This window comes from Chiloscyllium plagiosum, unplaced genomic scaffold (assembly GCF_037043375.1).
Source record: "Chiloscyllium plagiosum isolate Xiang-an unplaced genomic scaffold, Cpla_swu_hap1 HiC_scaffold_7, whole genome shotgun sequence".
NCBI classification, from domain to species: domain Eukaryota; kingdom Metazoa; phylum Chordata; class Chondrichthyes; order Orectolobiformes; family Hemiscylliidae; genus Chiloscyllium; species Chiloscyllium plagiosum.
In genome coordinates this window covers 54235292-54260397 of record NW_028270145.1, presented here as the reverse complement: position 1 = coordinate 54260397, position 25106 = coordinate 54235292, and the positions used below count along the sequence as shown (strand labels likewise).

Below are 25106 nucleotides of genomic sequence, written 5' to 3'. Positions count from 1 at the left end.
TTCAAATTCCACCACCAGGAAGACAGGAAAACACCCGGGTGGCCAGTGACAAACACTGCCCTTCACATCAAAGAACAGTGCTGTGTGATCAAAACAGTGAGGGGGAGGGTAGGGAGTAAATCAAAATAGAGTTGGAGGGAGAAATGATGCACTCCACTCCCACCGCCACTGTTGTAAAATGTGTTCAGCCAATTAAACTATTGATTCTTCATGTCCACCCCACCTGAGGTCATCTGTAGTTATCTCTCAGAATCAGTGATTAGAATGTACTTTTGAATTAGACAATCCTCCAGAAAGCTTTACAAAATAAAAATTTGCATAGGATAGTGGGAAATTTTATTGGGAAATGTTATCCTTAGATTAAGGAAGACAACCATCCAGTACAGTCGTGGAGTCGTAGAGATGTACAGCACAGAAGCAGACCCCCTCAGTCCAATCTATCCCTAGGTAAAAATAGTGACTGCAGATGCTGCAGATCTAGATTAGAGTGGTGCTGGAAAAGCACAGCAGTTCAGGCAGCATCCGAGGAGCAGTAAAATCGAAGTTTCGGGCAAAAGCCCTTCATCAGGAATACCCAATCTATCCCTGCTGACCAGATATCTCAACCCAATCTAGTCTCACCTACCAGCACCTGGCACATATCCCTCCAAATCCTTCCTATTCATACACCCATCCAGATGCCTTTGAAATGTTGCAATTGTACTAGCCTCCACCACTTCCTCTGGCAGCTCATTCCATACACCTGCCACTTGAGTCAATAGATATAGAACCAAGGATACCATTAAGACAAAATTTGTCTCCCCAGATTGTTGGGTTTTGGTGTGGAAAAATAAAGAAAAAAATGAATGGCTATGAAAGAAAGCACCTTGAAGGATGTAGTTTCTTTGTTTGATAATGCTAGGTGAAATTAAGAGACAGTAATGATCGGTAAACATGAGAAAATGCTCGGTCAATTGAGATTAACACCAAATTAAAAGTACTCTAGCTTTTTCTCTCCTGGGTGGTCAGTGTATGTGGCGCAACCCTATTTGGGAGGATTTTAAAGAGCAGTTGGGATGGTTAGTAAGGTTGTCGGATGTGTAGGCACACCCTTTGAATGAGAGGTAAATTCCTCAAATCAGTGCCTTTGGTGATGTTTTGTTTTTCTGTTTTTGCTATATATAGTTTTTGTTCTTTTTGTAGATTTGTTGGCTGTAGTTATTTTAGTCTGTGTAGTTTTTTGGGTTTTGTGGATCCTTTTGCATTAAAGCTCAGTGTTCTGTAGTTAAGGTTCTTCCCCTCTGGAGTCTAAATGGTACTATAGAAAGTTTTGGCTAAGGATGTGTTTAAGGGGTGCACCTAGATTATTAAGGGGAGTCATTCACCTGTCAAGAGGAAGAAGGCACTTTCCAGCCTTAAAATGGAGTGGGTGGATATTGCCTTATTACAAGAAACACACTTGGATGATGCAGAGCATTTGAAGCTGCATCAAAATGGGTATAACCGGATTTATTTTTCATCTTTCAATATGAAACATTTAAGGGATTTGCATGCTGAATTGGGATTGGTAGATGGAGGTGGTACCTTCACCCTAGTGGCAGGGACTTCACGTTCTTTTTGAACCCACATAAATGCCATACCAGGATTGATCTTTTTCTGACCCCTGCCAGCATATCTGGATGTCATGTACAATTGATAATATCACTATTTCCAATCACGCCCCAGTGTATTTAATGGTTAAGAGTAAGAGTATCCTTACTCTGGTAGGCTCAAGGCACTGGTGACTGGACCCCTTCATCCTCAAGGATAGCAGGTTTATTGAATTCTTTTCCACTGAGTTCAGGGCTTTTATAGATATTAAAAGCCATTGTCTGTGTGGCGTTTGCACATTTTCCCTGTGTCTATGTAGGTTTCCTCCGGGTGCTCTGGTTTCCTCCTACTATCCAAAGGAATGCAGGTCAGGTGAATTGGCCATGCTAAATTGTCCATAGTGTTAAGTGCATTAATCAGGGGTAAATATAGGGTAGGGGAATGGTTCTGGGTGGGTTACTCTTTGAATGGTTGGTGTGGACTTATTGGGCTGATGGGCCTGTTTCCATACTGTAGGGAATCTAATCTAATCTTAAGGAGAAAGTGAGGACTGCAGATGCTGGAGATCAGAGCTGAAAATGTGTTGCTGGAAAAGCGCAGCAGGTCAGGCAGCATCCAAGGAGCAGGAGAATCAACGTTTCGGGCATGAGCCCTTCTTCAGGAATGAGGAAAGTGTGCCAAGCAGGCTAAGATAAAAGGTAGGGAGGAGGGACTTGGGGGAGGGGCGTTGGAAATGCGATAGGTGGAAGGAGGTTAAGGTGAGGGTGATAGGCCGGAGTGGGGGTGGGGGCGGAGAGGTCAGGAAGAAGATTCCAGGTTAGGAAGGTAGTGCTGAGTTCGAGGGTTGGGACTGAGACAAGGTGGGGGGAGGGGAAATGAGGAAACTGGAGAAATCTGAGTTCATCCCTTGTGGTTGGAGGGTTCCTAGGCGGAAGATGAGCCGCTCTTCCTCCAGCCGTCGTGTTGCTATGGTCTGGTGATGGAGGAGTCCAAGGACTGCATGTCCTTGGTGGAGTGAGAGGGGGAGTTGAAATGTTGAGCCACGGGGTAGTTGGGTTGGTTGGTCTGGGTGTCCCAGAGGTGTTCTCTGAAACGTTCCGCAAGTAGGTGGCCTGTCTCCCCAATATAGAGGAGGCCACATAGGGTGCAGCGGATGCAGTAAATGATGTGTGTGGAGGTGCAGGTGAATTTGTGGCAGGTATGGAAGGATCCCTTGGGGCCTTGGAGGGAAGTAAGTGGGGAGGTGTGGGCGCAAGTTTTGCATTTCTTGCGGTTTTAAGGGGAAGGTGCTGGGAGTGGAGGTTGGGTTGGTGGGGGGTGTGGACCTGACAAGGGAGTCACGGAGGGAGTGGTCTTTTCGGAACTCTGATAGGGGAGGGGAGGGAAATATATCCCTGGTGGTGGGGACTGTTTGGAGGTGGCGGAAATGACGACGGATGATATGATGTATATGGAGGTTGGTGGGGTGGTAGGTGAGGACCAGTGGGGTTCTGTTCTGGTGGCGATTGGAGGGGCAGGGCTCAAGGGCGGAGGAGCAGGAAGTGGAGGAGATGCGGTGGAGAGCATCGTCGATCATGTCTGGGGGGAAATTGTCGTCTTTGAAGAAGGAGGCCATCTTGGTTGTACGGTATTGGAACTGGTCCTCCTGGGAGCAGATGCGACGGAGACGAAGGAATTGGGAATATGGGATGGTGTTTTTACAGGGGGCAGGGCTTGGCCAGTAGCCCATTCGTTCTTTGGGAAACAGCTAAAGCCTATGCTGGGGGTTGGTTATTTCCTATTCAGCCAGTAAGAAGCGACAGATGGGTGAGCGGCAACACTTGCTCAAGATGTGTCTGAAAAGGCATACTTTGACAGACCTTCACTGGTTAAACTGCAGAGGATCACAACGCTTCGGTCTATACTGAACTCCATGCTAACATGGATAGCCAAGAGGGAGCTTACATTTGCAAATCAAAGGCTGTTTTGAGCATGGGGATAAGCCGGGCAAGTACCTAGCGTACATTGCTAGGAAAAAGAGTGCCCCCCAAGCCATTACCTCAATCAGAGAGCACACTGGAAATTTAACCAACAATTCTAAAAGGATTAATGCAGCATTCCAGAAATTTCACTCTGAATTATACCAATCTGAAAGCTGTGAGAGTGAGTGAGTTCAGATGAAGTCTTTTTTTAAGAATTTGGACCTTCCGGGAGTGAGCCCTGAACAAGAGTCTCTCCTCAATGCCCCGTTGTCAGAGCAAGAAGTGCAGGAGGCTGTGAGGCAGCTCCAGAAAGGAAAGGTGCCAGGTCCTGACTGGCTCCCTAGTGAGTTCTATAAGGAATTTATAAGTATATTGTCAGGATCGATGCTTGGTATGTTTAATGACTTATATAGTCACGGCCTCCTTCCACCATCTCTAAGAGAGGCGAACATCTCTTTCATTCTTAAAAACAGGAAGACTCTGGAGGACTGTGCTTCCTATAGGCTCATTTCACTCCTGAATGTCGACTTCAAAATCCTATCTAAGACTCTGGCATTAAGCTAGAAACTATACTGCCCTCCATTATTAAGGAGGACCAGATGAGTTTCATAAAAAGTCGCATATTGATGGATAATGTCAGGGGATTGCTTAACATGATCCAAGTATGTCAACAGCAATCGGTACAGGGATTGGTGATCTCCTTAGATGTGGAAAAGGCATTTGACCGGGTTGAATGGCTATATCTTTTTCACACATTGGAGCAGTTTGGCCTGGAGAGACCTTCATCAGGTGGGTGGAGGTTTTGTACAATGATCCTCTTGCTGCAGTCCTCACCAATAGTGTACGGTCAATCAATTTTAATATTTGAAGGCTTTTCATATTGGTGATCGAACCACTGGTGGAGGCAATACGTAGGGATCCCAATATAACTGCTCCAGACGTGGGACAAAGTCACATAAAATCTCACTGATGTTTTTGTCTTGTTATCAAACCCAGTAATCTCAGTGCCATACCTGATACAATGCATCAACTTATTTGGTGGCTTCTCGGGTTATAAGATCAATTTTGCTAAATCAGAGACCATGCCCATGGGTGGTCACCCGAGAGTGCCTGATCCTGAGGGCAGTTCTTGGTTCCCCTTTAGATGGTCGCAGTAGGGCTTTCTCTACTTAGGTAAATTTATTATTCACATTTATGATTAGCTATTTAAAGCCAATTTTGCCCATTTATTTGACAGAATCATGCAGGACCTTCATAGATGAGAAGTGCTTCTGATCTCTTGGTTAGGTCAGACAGCCCTCATTAAAACAAACATTCTGCCCTGCCTGTTGTATCCTATGAGAATGTTTCCACTGCTTTTTACTATGCAAATATTTAGAAGACCGAACGGCTGGTTCAGTTCTTTTATCTGGTATGGCAAGCGGCTCCAAATTAAATGGACTAAACTGCAGTTGCCTTACAGACTATGAGGAGTGGCCGTCCCAGATATCAAAAACTATCAATTAAGCTTCTTGCTATCTTATGTAAATGACTGGGCCCGGGGGACCGTCACTCACTTTGATTGGACATCAAAGCATGTCAGGCAAGTTGCCCCCTTAATAGGCAGCTGTTCTTAGACAAAATGAGAACATTTAAGGAATATTGCCATTGCCAAATAGTCATCAATACTGTCAAGGCAATGTATCAGGGTGAGGGCAATATTGCCAAAACATCATTTTTAACACCCATTGTTGGTATGCCAGGCTTTCAACCATGGTTGATGGACTCTGGGTTTAAACTATGGGCAGCTAGGGGCGTATCTAGCCTGGGTGATATATTCAAAGAGGACATATTGATGTCCATTGTCCAGTTGGCTCGGAAATATGAATTGCCCAGTAGGGACCTCTTTCGTTTCTTTCAAATTAGAAATTTTATACAAAAAGACATCACACTTCTAACTGATCCTTATAGGTCCAACATGGAGAAGAGGGTGTTGAGTGCTGAGGGTACATTATCTGTCAGCAATGCTTATCACCTATTGGGAGAGGATTCCTCAGACGAGACTGAATGGCTCGTAAGGTTTGGGAGATGGAGTTGGACGTTGAGATCTCTTCTGAAATATGGGAGGATATCTGGGAAAAAGCAAGAAGGATCTTGATTTGCAACAGGACCCAGGCTTTGCAATTGAAGATTTTCCACAGGGTCCATTTGGCCCCAGACCACCTCACTAAATTTAAAGCGGGAACATCTCCAATGTATCCTAAATGTAAAGTGAGCATGGCTTGCTTACTCATTGTCTTTGGTCCTGCCACAAACTGTGGGCATACTGGAGCGCTGTCGTAGGCGAAATAGGGAAGGTCTTGGGGATGGAGGTGGAGATGGACCCGGTATCTCTTCTTCTTGGCTTTGTTAATTCAATTTCATGAGAAGCACCCAATAAAAGGCTTTTTAATATCCTCACATTTTGTGCAAGAAAGAACATTCTATTAAGGTGGGTATCGGAAACCCCCCGGGGCTGGCATAAGCTAATAATGGAGCACATCCCCTTGGACTTTCTTACGAGTATGGTGCACCATAAAGCTGAGAATTTTTATAAAATGTGGCAGCCCTTTTTGGACCATCTGGGAACAGATTTATCTGCCATACTAAAAAACTTTTATATAGCCATGGCAATTCTATGTAATGAATCTGGTATCCAAAGAGGAGGAACTACGAACACATGAATATGTATAAACTTACACGCTCGATGATCGAGGGCTATTGCTTTGTTTCGCTAAGCTGAGTTGTATTTATTATTATTATTATTATTAAGATTTTCCTTTTTTTAAACTTAGTTATTAGTTATTATTTATTTATGTAATTAGTGGATTTGTTTTTTAACATTGGTTTGAATTGTTTTGTTTTATATTTGTTGTAATATTCAAAAGAAAAACACATTTTATACAAATATATATACAAAAAAAGCACTCTAGCTACAATTTATGACAGATGGCACAAGAACATCAAGGAAGTCCACAATGTATAGACTACAAGAATGTGTTTTATGATATGCATGATGCAATCATGAAATTATTTGATTTGATTTATTTATTGTCACATGTATCTTCTTCGAAAATACAGTGAAAAGTGTTATATAATGTCAGCATTTTCTGCACTATCTTAACACACAGAAAAATAATTGAATATAAAGGCAGAAAAATGAATAAGTAAAGTGTCCAACTTTACAGTCTTTCGTGTTAATTTCTCAGTCATGGGCCATGGGCTTGGTGGCCAGGTATGAGACCCCTTCACCACCTCACCGCCACCGGAATGAAAGTGACCACTCGTCAGCGTCGTCTTTCCTCCACTAATATCCTCACCACTATGAGTCTGAGCTGGACCTTGCCAATATACATGACATTGATGCTGCAAATGAGCCCAAATTTGACTGTTACCACCATGATTCCACTTCAGGACCACCTCACCGATGCAGATGCTGCTAATGCCACTGGTCTCCTACGGGCCCAAACTTGCCTCCACCTCCATGAATCTGCACTGCATGCAGATGCCACTGGGAACCCAAACTCCTCTTTGCAGCAGCAGCCGTCAGTTGGCGTTAGGATCATCTCAATGATGCAGGAGCTGCCGGGATTCCAAACTCTCCACTGATGCCATTGCCATATCCACGCTTCTGGGCCCACTCAGGTCTGTGCTAGGTCCATTCACTACCGCCGATGCTGACCGAGTTCTTCACCAAGAAGTAAGTTAAATAAGATAGAAGAGAAAAAAAGAAAAGTGGAAAAAATAAAATAAAAGAGAGTGGATCGAATGGGCCTCTGGCTAAGAAGCCCTACTCCACCTCCACCTTACTGGAAGATACATAAGCAGGGACAATGATGCATTACTATCAATGATTGGTTCAGCCATGCTGAAATGACCAACATTTCTAACTAATGGTAGCACGTTGGCTCAGTGGTTAGCACTGCTGCCTTACAGCACCAGGGATCCAGGTTTGATTCCAGCCATGGGTGACTCTCTGTGCGGAGTTTGCACATTCTCCCTGTGCCTGCATGGGATTCTTCCCACAATCCAAAAGATGTGCAGATTGGGTGAATTGGCCATACTAAATCACCTACAGTGTAGGTTATTAGTTAGGGGAATGGGTCACTCTTTGGAGGACTACAGAGCCTTTTTGTTAAGATTAGATTACTTACATTGTGGAAACAGACCCTTCAGTCTGTTTTTTTTAAAGATTAGATTACTTACACACAGACCCTCCAAAGTGCAACCCACCCAGACCTATTCCCCGACACCTAACACTATGGGCAATTTAGCATGGCCAATTCACCTGACCTGCACATTTTGTTTTGGACTGTGGGGAGGAAACCGGAGCAAAACCATATAGACACGGGGAGAATGTGCAAACACCACACAGACAGTTGCCTGAGGTGGGAATTGAACCCAGGTCTCTAGCGCTGTGAGGCAGCAGTGCTAACCACTGTGCCACCAACACTATAGGAAGCTACTACCCGAGATCAATCCTGCTCAGCAATTTGCACCCAGGAAGTTAGAGATGCTGATGCTTAACATAAATACCCATATCCCAGTTACCCCACGTCCAACTCCCCCACATCCCATAGCTCCCTCCTCCTACACCCTGTACTCCATGCCCCTACCCACAAGGTTCCTCCTCAACAATGATGTTCCCCCCCACTCGCAATTACCCACCCTCACACCCCCATGATCCCTCCTTGCCCAGCCCCTTGCCCCCCCACCCCCATAGTTCCCCCAGTCCAGCGCAGGCTCAGTGGCACGGCGGGGACATCTTCCTCTGATCACCACACGATGGCCTCCGCTCCTGTGTTGAGTTTTCGCCTCCTCACTCCAGGTAGGATGGGGAATGAAGTCCGTAACACAACCCGGCATTTCTCCCGGGCTCACAGCGAATCAGGCTCCCCCGGGAGCGGCGATGGCGGCCTCTCGGACGTTTTTAAACAGATGAGGCAGGCAGCGGCATGGCCTGAGGAGAGAGGAGTCTCCTCCGCCCACCCCGACCCCGGCAGGGAAAGGGGCGGGGGGCTGGAGCTGGAGCTGGAGCTGCCTTCCGCCTAGTCCCCTGGGGGAGTTAGGCCCCGAGCCTGCCATCTCCGCACACCTTAACTCCCCACCCCGGCCCACGGTAGAGGGGCCTGGCGCTCTGTCTACTCCTGCAAGCAGCACTTCCCTTAATCGGATGGGGGTTTCTAAAATGATATATTGCTATTTTGTAAACACGTTTAAGAAGTGCAAATAAAGGGAACATTACAATATGGTTCGATATAAAGTTTAGTAAGAGGATTATGCCAGATACCTTTATTGTAACTGCTACTGGCAATGTTGCCTTTATGACCAGAAAGTGCAATGCTCGGCAGGTCTGGCAGCATTTGGGGGGCGAGGAACAAAGTATCGTTTTGATTCTAATATAACTCAGAGCCTGCTGAGTTTTTCGAGTTAGGTAGTTATTTCAGATGTCCAACATCCACAGTATTTTGCTTTTACATTGGTACACTTACTGACCACCTCTTGAGAATTCAACTGGCAATACGTAGCTGAGAATTTCAATCTAGTGCTTGTGAAGGAATTTTTGTAAATTGTTAGGTGTGGACAGGGATTGCTTGCAGGGAAGTGTTTCACAACCCTGCTACTTCTTTTCTCTCTTGGTGATAGAACTCATCAATGAGAAGATACTTTCAAAGTGAGCTTGAGTTGTTGCGCTGATGTTAGCAGAACCTACTGCAGTTCGTACGCTTATCATACAAGAGTCTCTTGATAAACTGAGTCAATAATGTTCCACCCGGAACGTTTAAATATGCTTGTTAGACATATTGTCAAGGCTGACGTTTTTAGTTTTCTTTAGTTTGGATAGGGGACTGAAATGGAAAAAGGACTGGTCTAAGAACCAAGGATTGTTGAAGAATTTGTACATTTTTTTCAATGCAAATTGCCTGATGCTCATTATAAGTGCTGTTTACATGGCTGTTGATTGAAAAGCCTACTTACAGAAGGAACTGAAATATTTGCATTTGAAAAGAGTCCCCATTGGCAGAAAGTAGCTGATTGGTTTGTTGGCTTGTGACCAGTTGTCAAAGACAAAGGCCCTCCCCCTGCCAACAGACTTCTATGTAGCTGAATAGCTTGGGGTTGTGAATATTCAGAGGAGGAGCCTTCGGACTTTTGGGAGGAAATCACTGCTGTAGAAAGCACCCAAAGCCTGAAGATAGGCAGTTTATTTCCCCTCAAGTGTAGGTACTCTTTTTCTAAATAGATTTTTATTGCAAAATAGATTTTTAAAAATATTACAACAAATACAAACAATACAATTCAAAACATTATAATGAAAGAACACAAAAATGTAACAAAACTCAACCTACCCTCATGTATAAATATATATAGAAAAATATGTATTTAAAAAAACCCAACTAACTATTTAACTAAATAAATAACCAACAACAAACTAATAAATAGTAATCACTCAACTCAGCCAAACAAAACACTCACACGTTCGCAGTTCCTCCTCCCTGGATATTGGACTCGTAAAGCACAATCGTTACAGTTATATATAAGCCCTTATTATTGTGGCAGATAAATCCGTATGCAGGTATTCCAAAAAGGGCTGCCATGTCTCATAGAAATTCTCAGTTTTGTGGTGTACCACACTTGTGAGAAAATCCAAGGGGATATACTCCATAACAATCTTCCGCCAACCTGACAGGCTGGGGGATTTTCGGATACCCACCCGAGCAAAATATTCTTTCTTGTGCGGAAAGTAAGAATGTTGAGAAGTTTTTTCTTATGCGTATCTGGGCAGGCCAAGAAGAAGAGAGATTGGGTCCTTCTTCACCCTTACACTCAAAATCCCTTCCATTGTACCCACCACAGTGCTCCAGTATGTAAGAAACCTACCACAGGACCAGAGACAATGGGTACGAGTGCCCGTACCAACCTTGCATTTGGGACATGTTGAAGATGCCCCTGGTTTTCATTTTGGCAAACAGTGCGGAGCCAAGTGAACCCCGTGGAGAATCTTCAACTGTAAAGCTTGGGTCCTGTTGGCAAATTGATATCTTTCTTGCATTTTCCCAAATATCTTCCCATTCCTGTGAGGATACCTCAATGCCCAGCTCTCCCTCCCACATCCTGCAGAGTCGATTGAACTCATCTGAGGTGGCACCCCTCAATTGATGATATAAGTGCTGACAGAAAGTGTACTCTTAGCACTGAGCACCCTCCTCTCTATGTCACATTTATTTGGATCAGTCAAAAGTGTAGTCTTTTTTTGAATAAAATCCCTAACTTGAAAAAAAAATGAGATAGCTCATATTTCCATTCTAACTGATCAAAGGACATCATTATGCTCAAATAAATTGCCCATGCAAGACACACCCTAGCTGCCCAGTGTTTGAATCCTGAATCTATCATCCCTGGGTCTAAAAAACAGGTAAATTGAGAAATTCTGTACACTTTTTAAAATCTTTAACTTTTGTGACTACTCTGGGAATTGGACAGCAAATCTTGTCCACCATTTCCAAGGCACAATTCAGGAGGCTGATGGATAAGTACAGATCCTACAACATTCAAGAAGCTTGACGCCATCGAAGACAAACAGCCTGCTTAATTGCTACCATATCTACACACATTGACTCCTTTCAACACCCACTCTCATCAGCAGCAATGTATACCATCTATAAGAAGCACAGCAGGAATTCTGTGAGGTTATTTAGATAACACCTTCCAAATCTATCTTGATGGAAAAAGGCAACCAAGGCATTTGAGCACCATCACCTCCAAGTTCCCCTCCAAGCCTCATGCCAGCATGACTTAGAAATATTTTTCTGTGTTGTTGGTTCAAATTCCTGAAACTCTCTCCTTAATGGCATGGATTGATGCAGTTCAAAAAGGCAGCTCACTAGCTCCTACTCAAGGGCAGTTGAGAAGGGCAATAAATGCTGGCTAAGCCAGTGATTCCTCCATCTTGATCTTAAAGGGTTGTCTAATGCAGTGGTGGTTTAGTACTCTGTTATGAAGCCTTCTGAGTACTTCGCTCGCTCATTGATCCTAGTTCATATTAATTCATCAAGCAAACTGTAAAGATAAAGATATTTAGAGCTATTGGCATTCTTTAGCTTTGTATCATAGTGGAGATGTCTTGTTGAATTGTCCTAAAATTTGGCAATGGCTTATATAGGGATCTTTCCAAGACTGATCAATTCACAAACATCTGAAAATGTCAGCCATCATTTGTAATACTCTGGCTTTGTAAGTTATTAGAGCTTGGCCATTGGCAAAAATGACTTCCTGAAAGGCTTTCGCAGAAGCGTTGGTTTTTGTTCTGACACATAAATCAAAGATGATACCAGAGGTACAGCCTCTCTGGGATACTTGATGATATGGCTAAGGCAGCAAATGAAGAACAGATTAATTGGGATTGGTGCTGCAACACAGCCCTGCTACACTCCTTTTGAGATCTCAAATGGAGCTGATGATATGTGATTTAACAGCACCTGGACTGTCATTCTCTCCTGGAACAGTTGTGTGATCTTGACACACTTTTTGGGTGACCATGTTGTTTTTTAGGATTGTCCAGCAGATCACTGTGTTGACCGAGTCAAATTAGTTTGCTAAGTTGACAAAGAAGTAAAGGACATGTTCTGCTTAAGGCAGTTTTTCTGGATTTGTCTCGCTGTAAACCCCACATCTACAGTGTTGTGACCTAGGTGAAAGCGACACTGAGCCTCTGTAAATTTGTTTCTGCCACATTGATAAGTGTTCACGATGATATGAGCAAAGATCTTTCCTGCCATGGACAAAAGTGACAGCTCTGTATTTCCACACTCTGCTTTGTTGCCTTTGTTTTTATACACATCAATAATCATGGCATTCCAAAAGTTAATTGGCATGCTTTGTTTTTTAGATTTATTTATTTGTTTATTTATTTAATATATTGTCACTTATGCCGAGGTACAGTGAAAAGTGGATAACATCACCCCACTCTGGCGCCATCTTGGATGACTGAATAAATTGTATAAATGGTAAAGCACAGAATAAATTAATATTAAATTGATATTACTAAAACCGAATCCGCTTCAGAAGTTCAGCTTTTGCTCTTTGTTGAGTTCACCCTCTCTGCTCCTCCAGTCACTGCCATCTGACATCATCCCTGGTAATATATTCGCTGCCTCTGAGCTGGTGACAGTAATGTTGCATGAATGCTGGATCTCCTCTAATGCTGGACATTGACTGGTCCTGGCTCAACTTCCAAAGCCACGACCGAAGATTGAGTGGAGATAGAGATAAAAAAGGCCCCAGCCTCCTGCAGGAGGAGGCCCCAGGGCAACCAAAACAAAGAAAACTGTTACTGAGCTGGAAAGACAATGATGAAGCTTTGTGGATATGGCAGAATACATTACGTGAATCATGAGTGGACAAGCCCTGTATTCAGGAGGGAAATGCTGTCTATCCCACCGTTGTCATTATTCCGTATGCATAAGCGGCTGTGTCTGTGCTTGCCACTTTAAACATTTCCACTGAGATTTCATTTTCTTTCCTGAAGCCTTGCCCATGTTTGTCTGTATAATCGCTTTCTTAATCTCATCAACAGAAGAAAGCAAAGCAAGCTCATCAATGACTGATCACTGAGGAATCTAGTTGAAAGCTGAGGAGTTGACTGTAGTTAGTCTATTCAGAGGTTGCTCAAGTGTTCTGCCAATCTTTCTATTATTTCTGCTTATCTTTGATTAAGAATAACCCATCAGCTGTGAAGAATGGCGTGGGGCTGTCCTAAACCCTCCACATTCAGAATTAAAAGAACTGAAAAGCTTTGAGTTGTGTGAGTCTGCATATTGTTGGGGATTCTTCAGCTTTCCTTTGAGTGTCTACCTTGCGTTACCATGCTGTTCTTTCTGGACATTGCTGTTCAGATGTTGGACCTGGTCTCTTTTGGAAATGGAGGGTTGATGTTCTGCCACTCCATTTATGTTCTGTTTTTGGCCTGCTGCATTTGAGAGATGTTTTGTCATTTTCATCAGTGCATTTACTTCAGTCTGAGAACCACGTTGTTTCAGTGACTATGTTTTTAAGTTTGCTGCACGTCTTGATTCCGTCTCCATCCCAAAGTCTGCTAGCTTTGGGCTTTTGATAAATGTATTCTGAAATTGATTGTAGCAAGTAATGTTACTCAGTTAAGCCTTATTAAGAGAAACTGACAGTTTTTGGTTGTTTTTGCTAACTTAGGTTTGGAAGTTGAGAATTGCTGTGATTAGTCTGTCATCTGTCTAACATTCTTCACACATGACAGAGATGATTCGTACATTCTGGGGATCAGTCTCTCCTATGCACAATGATGTTGATGATATTGTGCCATTGTTTTGACATTTGTATTTGTTGTCTTTCCTTATTAACTTATCAGAACATTGTGATGGTAATGGAAAGTTTGTGTTCAGTATATTTGCTCTGAAACAGAAATGTTTAAGTTTTTCAATCCTGTGATTACCCAGAACTTCTGTCCAGTTGTCTTGGATCACATAGGTACTGTAGTGTCCCAGAACCATGAGCTTATCACTGACAGACAGGGTCTTCATGAGTTCATCTAGATCCTTGTTCTTTGCCCTTAGGGCTGTTGAGAGTTGCTGAGTAGGCACTGATGATTGTCAGTATGAATTTGGTCTGTTGGTATGTGCAATTTAATGAGATGCATGTTTATCCCATTAGGGAATGTAGTGTAAAGTTTTTCAGTCCAGATGACCTGTTTGCAAATCCCACACAATGTATCCTGATGTCATTCCCTATTTTCCCTTCTAGAAAAAGGTATAGCCTCTTGCATCTTCCTTTAGTGAATCATCATCAGTGAGCCCTGTCTCAAGCAGTGCCCCATAATGTGTTTATACCTTGGATATAAGATTTGTTCTTTTCTCAGGCCTTGTTCTGTTATTTCTTGCAGGAGAGTTTGGGCATTCCAAGCTCCAAAGGCAAATCATGTTTGTTTCTTTAATTACAATATTATTTGATGATTTTGTGGCTGATTTGCCAGTTGTGGTAAGCTGACCAGACATTTATAGAAAAAGTGATGTTTGGGATACCTTTTCCTGACCCCCTTCTTCTCAAGGAGGAGAAAGTGAAGATTGCAGATGCTGGAGATCAGAGTTGCGAGTGTGATGCTGGAAATGCACAGCAGGTCAGGCAGCATCCGAGGAGCAGAAGAATCAACGTTTCGGGCATAAGCTCTTCATCAGGAATTCCTGATGAAGGGCTTATGCAGGAAACGTCAATTCTCTGGCTCCTTGGATGCTGCCTGACCTGGTGTGCTTTTCCAGCAACACACTCTTGACCCCTTTCTTCTCAAGGATGGGCAGTGCTGTCCTACAGAGGATCAATCAGTCTTGCTGGTTGGTGCTTACCTCCTGGGTACAGATTTGAATGACCTCTGGTCTGTCGGTCACTCTGTGTACAGGGTTGGAACTACACCTGCCAGTGGTCATCTCCATCTGTAGATTCATCACTCCCCCTTGCTGCAGGACTTCCAAAGGAGAAACAAAAATGAGTTTGGACGACAAGCTGTTCAAAAATACTTTCAAAGTGGGAGAAATATTGCACAGGAGCAATCCCACTTTCTCAGCTGCAGAAGTCTGTGTTCAGCAGCATGAACAACGGTTAAGACTGACGACTTCTTTGGCTGCAGTGGATGACTCTAACACCTTTTGTGCCTGGTCATGCCATTCATGTTCTACCACACTTTGCTGCATATCACTTTGCCATTGAATCAACTAAGTGATTACTTCTGCACAGTCTACTGGAACAATCTTTGCATGTTAGAGATAAGCAAATCCCAAAATCACTAAGGACGAGAGACTTGTTAGCTAACCTCTCACCTGGTTTATCCCGCCTGTCGAAATGGCTGCATGTGATGGTATGGTGTACAGGCAACTTGTAGAAGTGATGGGTGAGAATTGAGTAACAAGTGGGGACAGAATTGGGGAAAACATGCCGAATTTTCCTGTCGGGGTACCACTACCCTTCCCTGGGCATTCTATACATCACTGGGTGGTTCTTGCAGAAATCAGACTGCACTTTATGATTGTGCTTTAGGTGAATAAATATTAATTGATGGGCACCATTGAATTCTTACATCATTATCCTGACGATTGGAAGGAGATTGACAACATAGCAACTATCTGGATTTTATTTTTCTTATTGTTCACAAATAAAACACAACATAGACCATTTTCACACTATTGGGGTAGTATTGTGCCAAAGTTCTTTTAGGACTAGCTCGTGGTATCTTGTTTTGATACATGAGTCCTTTGTACTACAGTGAATACATTATTGGGGGTCATTGCCTCTCCTGTGTTTAATGCTTTCAGCCATTCCTTAATGCTATATAATATGAACCAGCATAGCTGGATAATGCAGCTGCAATGTTGGGGACCATGGAAAGTGATTGAATTGGGTATGCTTCTTGGCAATTTTTGTCTCGAAACATATTAGTTTTCTTACATTGTATTGAGTTTCAGCTTATTTGAGAAGGGGATGCTCACTTCTTCCAGCAAGATTGTGGTGGAGTAGCGCTTTTGAGCCTGGGGCTTGCCTGATCTGTCTGTTTTAGTTTTTGTTTCTTTAACTTTTCTCATTCTCCTCTTGTTTTTTCTTCTATTATTTTGCTTCTCTCTTGGCGAAGAGCTTGGTCATGGCAATGGCATTGGCAGTGATGAATATACCCAGCAGTATAGACTAACGGCAGCGACAGCAAAGGTGTGTTTGGGTTCCCAGCAGCTTCTACCGAGATGCTTCGAGCGCCAGCTGAACACCTAGTTCAGGCTTCGGGTGAGTCAGGAGATTCCGGACAGCTGCAGCAGTGGATTGGATTCAGCCATTCCTCATGGATGCTTTGGCGGCGGCTGAAGATGTGGCCTTTCGATGTCCTTGGCGGGGTAAGATCAGGCCCTGCTTTTTAAGCACATGTGGCAGTAGGAATTGGCTCCTTGGGGAGAAGGAGCCCAGTTCGGAGGGAGTGAGCCTTTAGGGAGCACACGGCAACAGTGATTGTGGGTCCAGCCGGTGAGCGATGTCACTGGAAGGGGCACCTTCATTGTTGGGTGCAGTGCAGGACTTGAAGTGGTGGTGGTGACATCAGCTTTCAGTGAGAGGTTGACCTCTGAGGTTGATCAGCTACGACAATGGTCCCAATTGATACTGTGAGTGGATGGACAGGAGCGGTGGTTGCATTGATGGTAGTGTGGTAGGCCTGGTGTGGATTGGAATGGCTTGTGCGGAAAAAACATTGCAAAGAGAGGAGATTGAGCCTATGGAGGAAGTGCAGTCCCAATGTGACTAAGCAGTTTCGAAAGACTGTAATGTTTGACTTTTAGTTTTATTTATTTGTTTTTCTACTTAAACACTACTGTAGTTCTTAGTATTAATTTTTAACTTTGTTCTTTCTGTCTACTTTGTTCTTATGATTCTGTATCTAGGTACTTGTGCCTAAGATGGTGCTTTGCGTGGCGACATTATACACTTCATTGTACTCCTGTAGTTTTGGCATTGAATATATGAGACAATAAAAATCTAAATATAAAAGAAAGTACAGTAGTTGGGAGGTCATGTTGCGGCTGTACAGGACATTCGTTAGGCCACTGTTGGAATATTGCATGCAATTCTGATCTCCTTCCTATTGGAAAGATGTTGTGAAACGTGAAAGGGTTCAGAAAAGACTTACAAGGATGTTGCCAGGGTTGGAGGGTTTGAGCTATAGGGAGAGGTTGAATAGACTGGGGCTGTTTTCCCTGGAGCATCGGAGGCTGAGGGGTGACCTTATAGAAGTTTATAAAATCATGAGCGGCATGGATAGGGTAAATAGACAAAGTTTTTTCCCTGGGATGGGGAGTCCAGAACTAGAGGGCATAGGTTTAGAGTGAGAGGTAAAAGATATAAAAGAGACCTAAGGGTCATCTCTTTCACTCAGAGGGTGGTACGTGTATGGAATGAGCTGCCAGAGGAAGTGGTGGAGGCTGGTACAATTGCAACATTTTAAAGTCATTTAGATGGGTATATGAATAGGAAGGGTTTGGAGGGATATGGGCCGTGTGCTGGCAGGTGGGACTAGATTGGGTTGGGATATCTGTTGGCATGGACGGGTTGGACCGAAGGGTCTGTTTCCATGCTGTACATCTCTTTGACTCTATGACTCAATCTAAATCTCATAGAGCCACCTTCAATTTATAGCTGCTAAATCATTCAATCCTGTGTTAAGCTGAACCTGGCAAGACTACAGCGCTTTGTAATGATCACTCAATTGTGGAAATAATTGGCTGTCTACTGTACTATCTTGAGGCATTGGTCCAGTGGTTTAATATTACTAGAATGATGTCCAGCATTAACATATGCTTGACAGTTTCTTTTATACCTATCTTGAAATAATGTTGATTCTGGGATGGCATTGTACCATAGCAAGGGTATTATCATATCTATGACTTTAAGAAGTTATCACCTTTACCTTTTTAAATTTAAGATACATTGAGGGAGTATTTTGACCTATTTTATCATCGATCTGACAGTAAACCTTGGTGGTTTGATTGTTAGCAATTGTAGGGAGTTTCAGATTGTCTTACTGAGAGGAAAGTGCCAAGTATTTATCCTTGGAGACAGAGAGTACACCATGAGTAGACACTGAGTCTCCCAGAGCTCAACAAATGTATTTGGGAGTCCATGATATACATTGTCATGAGTTTTTTGAAGAAGTAACAAAAAGGATTGATGAGTGCAGAGCAGTAGATGTGATCTATATGGACTTCAGTAAGGTGTTCGACAATGTTCCCCATGAGAGACTGATTAGCAAGGTTAGATCTCATGGAATACAGGGAGAACTAGCCATTTGGATACAGAACTGGCTCAAAGGTAGAAGACAGAGGGTGGTGGTGGAGGGTTGTTTTTCAGACTGAAGGCCTGTGACCAGTGGAGTGCCACAAGGATCGGTGCTGGGTCCTCTACTTTTTGTCATTTACATAAATGATTTGGATGTGAGCATAAGAGGTACAGTTAGTAAGTTTTCAGATGACACTAAAATTGGAGGTGTAATGGGTTACCTCAGCGAAGAGGGTTACCTCAGATTACAACAGGATCTGGACCAGATGGGCCAATGGGCTGAGAAGTGGCAGATGGAGTTTAATTCAGATAAATGCAAGGTACTGCATTTTGGGAAAGCAAATCTTAGCAGGACTTATACACTTAATGGTGAGGTCCTAGGGAGTGTTGCTGAACAAAGAGACCTTGGAGTGCAGGTATATAGGTCCTTGAAAGTGGAGTCGCAGGTAGATAGGATAGTGAAGAAGGCATTTGGTATGCTTTCCTTTATTGGTCAGAGTATTGAGTACAGGAGTTGGGAGGTCATGTTGCGGCTGTACAGGACATTGGTTAGGCCACTGTTGGAATATTGCGTGCAATTCTGGTCTCCTTCCTATTGGAAAGATATTGTGAAACTTGAAAGAATTCAGAAAAGATTTACAAGGATGTTGCCAGGGTTGGACAATTTGAGTTACAGGGAGAGGCTGAACAGGCTGGGACTGTTTTCCCTGGAGCGTCGGAGGCTGAGGGGTGACCTTATAGAGGTTTACAAAATTATGAAGGGCATGGATAGGATAAATAGACAAAATCTTTTCCCTGGGGTGGGGGAGTCCAGAACTAGAGGGCATAGGTTTAGGGTGAGAGTGGAAAGATATAAAAGAGACCTAAGGGGCAACCTTTTCACGCAGAGGGTGGTTTGTGAATGGAATGAGCTGCCAGAGGAAGTGGTGGAGGCTGGTACAATTACAACATTTAAGAGGCATTTGGATGGGTATGTGAATAGGAAGGGTTTGGAGGGACTAGATTGGGTTGGAATATCTGGTCGGCATGGACGGGTTGGACTGAAGGGTCTGTTTCCGTGCTATACATCTCTATGACTCTATGTTGACTTTTTGTGGAATGGGATGTAAATTTTCCTCTCACTTGTATCATTGCATCATGATGCATAACGTAGAATTGACCTCTATACCACCATGTTAACAAATGCCCATTGTAATCAATTGTTGCAATTCTTCAACAATGAGTACAGTTGGCAAGCATAATGCTAAGGAAAAGTGCCACATGTTAAATTGGAAGTGGTAAAGCATTGTAGAAAAGGTGAACTTGATGGTTGATATTGGGCACTGTTTGCATCTTCCTCAAACCAGTGTACATAGGATAATAAAGAATGCAGATGAACATACTTGACCTCATCCTTAATAATCTGCCAGCTGCCGATGCATCTGTCCGTGACAGTATCAGTAAGGGTGACCATCGCACAGTCCACATGGAGACGAAGTCCTGCCTTCACATTGAGAATAACTTCCATCGTGTTGTGTGGCATGATCACCGTTGCTAAATGGGACAGACTTGGAACAGATCCAGCAGCTCATGACTGGGCATCCATGAGGTGCTATGGATCATCAACAGCAGCAGAATTGTACTCCAGCACAATAACCCCATAGCCTAGCATATCCTCCACGCAACCATTGCCATCAAACCAGCGGATAAATCCTGATTTAATGGAGAGTGCAGGAGGGCATGCCAGGAGCAGCACTCGGCATACCTGAAAATAGGGTGTCAACCTGGTGAATCACCAAACAGGACTAGTTGCCTGCCAAACAGCATAAGCAGCAAGTATGAGAGCGAAGCAATTCCATCACCAACAGAGCAGATCTAAACTCTGCAATCCTGCCACATCCATTGTGAATGATGGTGAACAATTAAACAACTCACGGATGGAGGAGGCTCCACAAATATTCCCATCCTTAATGATGGAAGAGCCCGGCACATCGGTGCAAAGATTTTGCAGCAAGCTCCAGCCAGAAGTGCTGAGTGGATGATACATCTCTGACTCCTCCAGTGGTTCCCAGCATTACAGATACCAGTCTTCAGCCAATTCAATTCATTCCGAGTGATATCAAGAAACTGTTGGAGACACTGGTTAGTGGGAGAAAGTGAGGACTGCAAATGCTGGAGATCAAAGTCGAGAGGGTGATACTGGAAAAGCACAGCAGGTCAGGCAGCATCTGAGGAGCAGGAAATCGATGTTTCGGGCATAAGCCCATCATCAGGAATGAGACTTGTGTGCCGGGGGGAGCAGAGAGATAAATGGGAGGGGAGGTGGGGCTGGGGCAAGATAGCTGGGAAGGTGATAGGTAGATGAAGGTGTGGATGGAAGTGATAGGTCAGAGGGGAGGGTGGAGTGGATGGATAAGAATGAAGGGAGATGGACAGGTAGGACTGGTCAAAGGAGCAGTGCCAAGTTGGAGGCTTGGGACTGGGATAAGGTTGGGGGAGGGGAAATGAGGAACTGCTGAAATCCATATCCATGTGGTTGCAGTGTCCCAAGGTGGAAGATGAGGCGTAGTTCCTCCAGGCATCGGGTGGTAAGGGCAGGCCCAGGCTGCGTGCTCTTGTTGTGTTTTTATTTAAATTTAATTAAAATTTTTATGGGACCTTGAGATCTTGTTCGGATAGTCTGAAATTCGGATAATTGACGTTCAGATAACCGAGTTTGTTCTGTATTACAGAATCTTCATACTTAACCTGGACTCCATCCTGGCTCCTTTGTATTAAATCTTTAAAAAGTGTCATGTAGCCAAGGCTTAGCCTTCAGAAGAGAGGAAACAGCTATCATTTTCTAAGGTGTTGACACACTCTGATCCCAAGCGAGATCTGGTATTGACATGCAATGCCTCCTGCACAGGATCAGGGTAGTATTGGCTCAGAGGTGGGCCAGTGAAGGGGAACACCCAATAGTGTATGCACCCATTGGTTAATGCAGAGCGTAAACACACCCAGATAGAGAGAAAGAGAGGTTTGGCGGTCATATTTGGAATCAGGAGGTTCCATGAATACCTTTACAGATGTAAATTTGTAATAGTAACAGGCTATGAGCCTACAACCTACTAGGTCTACTTAAAGAGGACAAGGCAGTGCTGCCCACAGTTTGAGGCCAAGTTCAGCATTGGGCTCTAATAGTAAGTTTGTGTAATTACAAGTTGGAACACAGTCGAGAGGCCAAGTAGCGAATGTGGATGCATTGAACTGCCTCCCACTGGCAGATACACTACCGGTAGTATCGCCACTGGAAGTATCTGTAATGGTTTTAAATTTTCTGAGAAACACTTCCTGTCACAGCTGACAACATCAGACTTTGGACACAAAGATCCAGCCCTGGCAAAATTGAAACAGCTGGTGGTGATGGGGGAAACCACAGGGCCACCACACCCAGAGTTAAAATCTTTTATTTGGACCTGGACACACCAGATCAGAGTAGAGGACAGCATAGTATTGTGGGGAGCAAGATTGATTGTCCCGTGCAAAGGTGTCTGACGGATACTGGTTGAACTCAAGGGATTTCCAAAATGAAGATTAGATTAGATTAGATTAGATTACAGTGTGGAAACAGGCCCTTTGGCCCAACAAGTCCACACCGACCCGCCGAAGCGAAACCCACCCATACCCCTACATTTACCCCTTACCTAACACTACGGGCAACTTAGTATGGCCAATTCACCTAACCTGCACATCTTTGGACTGTGGGAGGAAACCGGAGCACCCGGAGGAAACCCACGCAGACACGGGGAGAACGTGCAAACTCCACACAGTCAGTCGCCTGAGTCGGAAATTGAACCCGGGTCTCTGGCGCTGCGAGGCAGCAGTGCTAACCACTGTGCCCACTAAAGATGTTGGTGAGAAGTTGTGTCTGGTGGCCAGGATTGGATGCAGACATCACTGTTTTGGTGGAGCAGTGCCCAGAGTGTCTATAAGGACAAAAATTACAGCCAGCAGCTCCCCCACATTCGTGAGAATGGCTGAATAAACCCTGGGTTCAGTTACACGTCGACTCTGCAGGTCCTTTCATGGGCTGAATGTTTTCTGGTCATTGTGAATGCCCACTGAAATTGGCTAGACATGCATCGAGTTCATTCGTCAAACATGAGGATGATGATAGAAAAACTGCACATCTTTTGCAATACATGGACTCCCGATCACAGATAACGGCCTATCTTTTATCAGCAGGGAATTTGAGTTTTTCCTAAAGTTGAATGGTATTCGACGTATAAGGACAGATCCATGCCATCCATCATCCAGTTGTGTGGCAGAAAGGGCAGTTCAGACTTTAAAGGCAAGCTTAAAGGAACAGCCTTAAGCTGGTTCCTATTTTATTATAGGAATACTCCTCATGCCACTACATGGATTGTTCCAGCAGAGTTGTTGGCTCTTCCTGATCTTCCTGGACAGGGGAGGGTGTGGGGTGGCAGGGCAAAATGGCATTGAGAATGCCATTGCCAGATGTAAGACTCTGCTTTGCAAGAGAGACGGTTTACTACGAGGGATGAAGTTTGGTGTAGGAATCACAGGTATGGGTAAGAGACATAGTCAAATGGTCAACGTGAGGTCAAGTCCAGTGGTGTATCAAGTTTGGATAAGTGCGATAGTCCTGAACAAGCACTTGGACCACATGAAAGCTGCAAACTCACAAACAGTGCAAGAGCCTGGCTCCTCGACAGCCAGTCTGACTGTTCCGAAACCCGTGGACTCTCCCTCTCTAGCAAGCATTGAAGATATGTTGGAACTCGCGATGGGCACATTGGCAGTTACTGCTTCTCTAGCTGCCTGAAGAAAAGAACAAATTTGATCTGAGGTGTTCCAGGTGCAAGAGGTCTACAGCACATTACGTGCTGCCTGCATCAGAGGCAGAGTGAGAGGAACCTGACCCAGGAGGAGCTACAAAGAAAAAGAACCAGCCCATGCCCTCGGACTCAGGGGGAGGAATGTAGAGATTGTAATGAGATCAGCCATGTGGACTTCAGAATATAAATTTCCTGATTCGGGCTCTTAATCTGATCCAAACAGGGAGCCCTCTTTGACTGATACAAACAGAAGTGTTAGACAATCCTGTTCAGCTCTGAGGGAGTTTTCCACTTGTGAATAAAAGGTGATTTGGTAACAGGATATTGGCCTCTTTCAAGTTATTTCATTATGCTTCCTTCTGAGTTATGTATGAGTTCTGAATAAAATTATACAGAAATTCTTCTGCCTATCTTTACTGTCTTCTTTTTTCTTACATGGGATGTCAATGTACTGAAAAAGCCAGTAATTTTTGCCTGTCCCTAATTGCCTTTGAACTGAGTGACTTCCTAGGGCATTTAGGAAGTCAGTTAACTGTCATCCACATGCTGTGGTTCTGGAGTCACGTAGGCCAGACCAGGTGACGATAGTCGATTTGTTTCTCTAAAAGACATTGAATAATAATAAATGATGGTTTTATGGTTGCCATTATTGAGACCAGTTTTTTATTCATTGAATTTAAATTCTGCCAGCTGCTGTGGTGAATTTTGAACCCTTGACCCCAGAGCATTTGCCTGGATTTCTGGATTACCAGTCTAGCTCCATCACCAGTGTTCTTTTATGTTTAAACATATCTGTAATTCACATTCGAACTGAAATATGCAGAATGAATGACGTAAGAGAGATATTTTATGCAGATATTCCAATATAGAATAATTTTGCTGTCCATGAGTTCCCAGATACAACAGTGCTGATCCTTATTGAGTTCAGGAAGTGAAAGGTGGATGGTGATGGAGTTGGTGCTAGATTTGATGCTTCAGCGGAGTAGACTAGATTTCTCTTGTTTCTTTATTCATTAACTGCTGAGTTCCACAGCAACAATCCACTCATAGGTCAGCAGGTTTCTAAAAGGTTGAACATGATTTCAGCATTTGCTCATCACCTATGTTGGACATTCTCCCAAATTCTGAATTATCTGGTTCATGATGTATTTCCTTGGCTGGTTCATGGACGATCAGAAAAGGCTCTATATCTTTGTATTATTGTGGATACAGTTTGGGGCTGCCCAAGCACCATCCTCTTGTAATCAGTTAGATACTGAGGTATTTACAGTGTTACTTACAGGCACAGTTCTTTTGGAATTTCAAGACTGCATACCATTTTAAAACACAATATTGAGCCTTCTGTTTTAATTATGCTTGTTTTTTGATTGGTAATCCCTGTTAAACTACATTGAAGGAAGGAGGCTATAAAACTGACTGAAAAAGTAGGTACAAAATCAGAAATCATAAGAAAATTTGATCTTAGCTTGCTGTTGGTAATATCAAGGACAGTTCATAAAATGATTGTCTTCTGAGGAAATGTTTACATCTGTCAAATTGTAGGGTTATTGACAGATCTTGGCAGATGCTATTGAATGCAGTTGTGGTAAGTGCAAAGTATTTCAGTTGGATTGGTCATATCTCCTATTTTCAGTATGTTCACTGATGATAGATTTTTTGTGATGGATATATGAACAAGCAAAGTATTTTATCAACTAATGCAACAACTTATACTGTAATAAAATACCTCAAAACAGTTCACACGAGCATTACAAAGCCAGCGATTATGAAGCAACATTTGACACTTAGGCACATGAAGTGATATTAGGCCAGATATCCAAAGTTTGATCAAAGAACTAAGTTTTAATTAGCATTTTTAAGTTGGAAAGAGAAGTATAGAGACTTCAGGAGGGAATTCCAGAACTTA

The 25106-nt window shown here is 43.5% G+C and overlaps 1 protein-coding gene across 4 annotated transcripts in view; it reads left to right on the top strand.

Annotated features, from left to right (window-relative positions):
• Positions 1 to 8250: 8250 nt before the first annotated feature.
• Positions 8251 to 25106, top strand: part of metap1d (methionyl aminopeptidase type 1D (mitochondrial)) — a 171341-nt gene continuing 154485 nt past the window's right edge. For 3 of the 4 annotated variants that reach the window (XM_087989034.1, XM_043693641.2, XM_087989033.1), the window contains exon 1: positions 8251 to 8376. In XM_087989034.1, coding sequence (XP_087845160.1) covers positions 8334 to 8376 — 43 coding nt within the window. In that variant the 5' untranslated portion in view covers positions 8251 to 8333. Of the gene's footprint in view, positions 8377 to 16216; positions 16451 to 25106 lie in introns of those variants that run through there. The other variant, XM_087989032.1, reaches the window with a different exon arrangement.